Source organism: Temnothorax curvispinosus, unplaced genomic scaffold (genome assembly GCF_003070985.1).
Source record: "Temnothorax curvispinosus isolate PA1 unplaced genomic scaffold, ASM307098v1 QBEX01013164.1, whole genome shotgun sequence".
Lineage (NCBI taxonomy): Eukaryota > Metazoa > Arthropoda > Insecta > Hymenoptera > Formicidae > Temnothorax > Temnothorax curvispinosus.
Window position 1 is genome coordinate 1 of NW_020222944.1, and position 5398 is coordinate 5398.

Genomic DNA, 5398 nt, shown 5'->3' on the forward strand with positions numbered 1-5398 from the left:
TTCGATTCAACTAGTTTTACAGTAAAGTCTGTTTGACATCTAGTTTCAATATTTCCTAAGTAATATATAAAAGTTCTTAAAAAATGGACAGTCTTGCATTATGCAGTACGTGGGTTACAAGCTGAACAAGTATGATGATATTATCGAACGAGTTTCACTAATTGTCCCTCAGTAAACTCGTGTATGTTCCACGTCGCACTAATATGTAACGACACGTAACGCGCTACTTGCATGGTATTATTATCGAAAGCGTCTTTATTTATTCATCGCACGTGAAAAAACATCTGGAATAATTGAATTGCTAGCACACGACTCGACGTGACATGACGCAACAAACGTGAGAAATGTCGATAAATGCGGCAAGAATACAGAAAGTAGAGAAGTATAAATAAATACTTTTAAAAAACCTGAAAATCTATTTAAAAAAAGAGGGGAACATTCGTCTCAACAATTATTTGTCTCCCCTCTGTTTCAGAAAGAGAACGCTCGACTTCGTAGAACATTCCGCGCGAGGCCTCATTCTCGAAAAATATCGCATACGATATTTTATGAATGTCACAAAAAAATCGCACTTTGCAAGTGTGCTATTGGTTGCAAAGTGTGATATTCATAACATATTGTATGGGATATTTTTCGAGAATTAGGCCCTAGGGGAAGCTAAAAAATGATGAAACCGACGTTCAGATGCCGAACCGTTGATCGCATGGATCTTACCTAGCGAAGGACGAGCTGGATCAAAGGCAATTTTAAGCGCCATTGTCTTCGCACGTTCACTCCAACCGAAACGGATTCAGTGTCAGCATGCGCCGATGAAAGTTAATATTGTTAATAATCACACTCCACACGGCAGATCCAGCGTTGAGGTCAAGCTCTCGTCAGAATCCGGAGTGACCGGTGACAGTAGTAGCACGTGGCTCGGGCTCGGGAAAGGCTGGGTCGGCTGGGAAAAGCGAGCGCATCACGGCTCACGTCACGTGGATTACATAGTTCGTTCCACATGCTCGGCTCTTTGCATTGGGCCAAGGAATTGCGTTGATCAATTCCCCCTGCGGGAGGTGGCTCGGGCTCGGGAAAGGCTGGGTCGGCTGGGAAAAGCTCGCGCAGCAAGCGCATCACGGCTCACGTCACGTGCATGGATTACATAGATTGTTCCACATGCTCGGCTCTTTGCATTGGGCCAAGGAATTGCGTTGATCAATTCCCCCTGCGGGAGGTGGCAGCGCGTGTGCGTTAATAAATAAAAATTAAATAAAAATGGACAATACTGGAGTGGATAACGGAATATAAGGTGTAAATAAAAAACAGACTTATTTGCATTATTAAACTTTAAATTCCATACTACTTGAATACAAAAATCTCAGTAAAAAAAATTTGTTAAACATCAAATTTAATGTATGTGAACTTTTTACGGATGCGTTAGTAACTTCGTCCAAAAAGTGTATAAAACTTCGCATTCTTCTTGCATTCGTGGTGAATACATTTTAACTCGTTGATAGGTTTCGTGGGTTTCGTGGGCTGCTCAAACTCGTTGATGGCGTTGATAAGTTTCGTCAATTCTGGCTCCAACGGTATACACAGACTCTTGGCGCCCATTGTTACCGTTCCGTCCATCATGTTCAGTCTGTAATTAGTCATATTGAGTAAAAAAGAAAGCTGCCGTTCAGTACCGTTCTTGTATTCATACTTTTTCTTTTCGTAATGTAATCTACTTTTTTAAACACAAAAATTTGTTTTAAATTGGTATTTTGGTCATTTATAAACGCATTTTTCTGAAGTAATAATAAGCAATATACAAGTGCATAAAAATATTTTTCATACATAATAAGAAGGAAATTTTACCGTGCGCTTTGTTGCTTAATGTTATCTTCACACTCCGGTTCTCCGCAGAAAGGTGACAATAATAAATTCTTTTTATCGAGCTCGAGTTTGAATTCGTCCCAGTTTTCTACCTGTTTAATATGCTCTTTTAACTTGTGCTTCGCTCTACAAACAAATGGATAAAATTGAGTGACGTCAACCATATGTTATCTCATGAATGTTATTGGTTTAAAAATTTTTGAGTAACGTTTACCTCTCTAACAAGCTGTCTTGCACTTTTTTCAGCATACAAGTTACCGCTAAAATTAACTCATCTTTTTTAACAACTTCTCGCTCCGAGTTATCTCTTCGTACGAGTGTTACTTCATTCCTTTCCATATCTCTTGGACCAAATTCGATTCTTATCGGTACGCCTTTCAGCTCCCAGTGGTTGAACTTCCATCCAGGTGTTCGATTAGGTCTAAAATCATCCCGTACTCTAAATTTATTTATTTTCAGTTGCTCGACCAGACAGGTGCATTCATTTTGAAGTTCCTCTTTCTTTGACTTAGACATGCTTGCGACTATGCCGCAGGGAATCACAACGACTTGTATTGGTGCTACATTTGGAGGTAATACCAAACCTCGATCATCTCCGTGTACCTAAATAAATAAGTATTCATTATAAAACACATAGCTTATGCAGCATCACATGTGTCATCTATATATAATAATAATAATTGTAGTAACCATTATCATGACTCCAATCGTTCGTGTAGTTAAACCCCATGAATTTTGATAGACGAACGTTTTTTCTCCATCCGCTTCTATTTGGATATTAAACATTTTCGAAAAGTTTTGTCCTAGATGGTGGCTCGTCGCTCCCTGTATCGCGCGACCGTTAGTTGAAATGAACGCCTCGACAGTAGTGGTATAATCGCTACCCGCGAACTTCTCCTTTTCAGTCTTATAACCCTTGATGACGGGCACCGCTAACAACTCCTCATAGACTCTAGCGTACATATCTAAAATGGTCAACACTTCCTCCTCCGCTTCCGTCTGCGTAGCAAACGCGGTATGACCCTCCTGCCATAAAAACTCTCTGGTGCGTAGAAACGGTTTGGGATCTTTAAATTCCCATCTCTGCAAACAAAAATAAGATAAAAATGTTTATTATTTTCGACGACAATTCGCAATAAATGTATTGAAACGACTTCACAACATTTTGACCTTCAGGATTGAGTCCTTCTCAAACAAAAATAAGATAATTGAAAAGGAGCGGTATTAAAGTAGAGTAGAGAAAAAAGACTGATAATACTTACCACAACGTTGCACCATTGATTGAGCTTAAGAGGTAAATCGTCGTCAGACTTCAGCCATTTGGCAAATTCCGGGTACATAATAGTCTCCGAGGTGGGCCGTACAGCTAAGGGCTCCTCCAGATCGTCTTCGTTCCATTTTGTTACCCACGCGACTTCCGGCGCAAAGTCCGTTATATGCGCCTTCTCCTTTTCTAATGCGTCACGAGTACCGAACATCGAAAAGAGGCATTGTTTAACACCGAGTTCCATTATCTCTTTGTTGATGTACTTCCTTATCATCTTCCAGATCGAGAAACTCCACGGACGAAAAACGTGGCATCCCAACACGTCACAATATTTAATCATTTCACTCTTCGTGATAACTTGCGAATACCAATCAGAGAAGTTCTCTTCCTTCTTCGCCTCCAGTCCTAATCTCGTTCCAGTTTTGCTTGTAACTACATCCGCGTTTTTCACAACTTCTTTCTCCGACGTCTTTCCGGGCTTGGGAGAATTTTGTTTTTCCTTTTTCGACGCTGCCTCCGAATTCGTAGGCTTCCAATCCTGACCAGTCGTATTTTTATAGTCACTTTTCAGGCTTAAGAGAACATTCACTTCTTGATCAATAACGCTCCTGTCGGCTTTCGAGCTTTTTAGATTTCGTACTTTGTCGCCTTGTTTCTCTATTTCTTCAGATATCTTCTTCGCTTTTGAAATTTCTTTGTTCTCTGGCTTTGTCTTACTTTTAATACTAGCAACTTCAGTGTCAGCTGATTTACAATCCTGATCAATCCCATTTTTATAATCACGTATCAAATTTAAGAGAACCTTCACTTCTTGATCAATAATGCTTCTTAGATTTCGTACTTTGTCGGATTGCTTCTTCATCTCAAAGTAATCCGAGGTATGCGTAAAACGATCAGGCTTAATTTGCAGTAATCTTAAATCTTCCAGTATAGCATCCTCAAATTCTACGGTCTCCTTCGCTGGATTTGTGTCGTCAAATCGGATGATGAGCTGTCCTTGAAAAGCCTCGGTATAATACTGAGGGGATCTTACCACTACCTGCAGAAGATGAGTTAAAATTTTTTTAGAAGTTACAAGAGTTAAAAAATCAAAATAAATCTACTTCTCATTGTACTGCGTGACTTTACCTTGCCCATTTCTGCTCCGGGTAGATCGCTAAACTTGCCTTCCTGTTTCCTTGTTTTTGTCTGCTTGGCGGCAGATTTTTCCTTCAGTTTCGAAGGTGGAGAGCAGTTCTTTGCAATCATAGATATCGCGTTACTGACAACGGGAAGCGATTGGATATGCTTGTACCATCTAGTGACGTTACAATAATCACTTTCATGCAATTTTATATATTCTTGATTATGTAAAACGGAAAACACGTGAATATCGGCCAATGTTAATCTATTGCCTACCAGCCATGTCTGTACCAGTAACACATTATTCAGATAGTTCAACACATTATTCTTTTCTTTATTTTGCAATACCATGGCACAGGAGATCCAATGGTCGATTTCAGTTCTTTTATGAGGACAGGTATCATCTAATAAAATAATAATACAAAATAAGTCATGTAATTCAATAGAATATATCTGGGTTGAATTTGACATATTTAACTTTTTATTGGAAAAAAAAAAAAAAACTATATTTAATATTAACAATTTAGATGTGCAGATTTTTCTCTAGTTGAGCAATTACGCAAACACATTTGCAGATTATATACCGTAAAGTGCAGGATTTATGGTCCTTGCCAAGTACCGGGTGATCTCGTTGTTATGTTCGCCTAATACTTCCTCATCTTTGTTGTACAAGCAATCATGTGAATCCTTATCCCAAGTTTTGTCCCACGATATTGTTATATCTTTCTTATTTTCAGATTTAATTACCTCGGCCACTACCAGCACATCTGTACAAAATTTAACATTCAGATAAGTGACAAACAAAAACGGCATATTTTTACATCTTTATCATTGATATTACTTCACAGACAAAACCTATAGTATCTATATGTCTACAACGATAACTAATTTATTTAATAGAAAAGATACTCAAACAACAGCATTAGATCTATAATTTAAAACGATAATTATTACACTATTACATTGCTTTATTCCAAATTAAATTTTACGTCATTACATTATTTCATATATAAAATACTATTACATTTTATGCTAAGTTGTACTTTACGATAAATGTTATTGATATCTAAATAATTGTTAAAAAATTAGAAATTTTGACGCTATTTTCGATTCAACTAGTTTTACAGTAAAGTCTGTTTGACATCTAGTTTC

At 38.0% G+C, this 5398-nt stretch overlaps 1 protein-coding gene across 2 annotated transcripts; it reads right to left on the minus strand.

Moving 5' to 3' along the window:
- Positions 1 to 1288: 1288 nt before the first annotated feature.
- Positions 1289 to 5165, minus strand: LOC112463403 (bifunctional glutamate/proline--tRNA ligase-like). Of its 2 annotated transcripts, none has more exons than XM_025029809.1 (7): positions 4831 to 5165; positions 4253 to 4650; positions 3120 to 4163; positions 2548 to 2940; positions 2072 to 2460; positions 1840 to 1983; positions 1289 to 1621 (listed from the first exon to the last, which is right to left on the minus strand). In XM_025029809.1, exons 1-7 carry the CDS (start codon positions 5057 to 5059, stop codon positions 1417 to 1419), a joined length of 2802 nt encoding a protein of 933 aa, XP_024885577.1. In that variant the 5' UTR covers positions 5060 to 5165; the 3' UTR covers positions 1289 to 1416. The 2 variants fall into 2 exon arrangements, with proteins under 2 accessions (XP_024885577.1, XP_024885578.1); XM_025029810.1 differs by lacking the exon at positions 4831 to 5165 and having other exon boundaries at positions 1290 to 1621; positions 4253 to 4421; positions 4523 to 4614.
- Between the last annotated feature and the right edge of the window lie 233 nt (positions 5166 to 5398).

Bases quoted from the DNA above. Each gene is read 5' to 3' on its own strand.
- LOC112463403 (XM_025029809.1), bottom strand. From the start codon at position 5,059: ATGCCGTTTTTGTTTGTCACTTATCTGAATGTTAAATTTTGTACAGAT. The intron at 2,941-3,119 runs GTAAGTATTATC...TTTTGTTTGCAG, and splicing joins ATCAATGGTGCAACGTTGTG to AGATGGGAATTTAAAGATCC. The intron at 2,461-2,547 runs GTTACTACAATT...TTATTTATTTAG, and splicing joins CGATTGGAGTCATGATAATG to GTACACGGAGATGATCGAGG.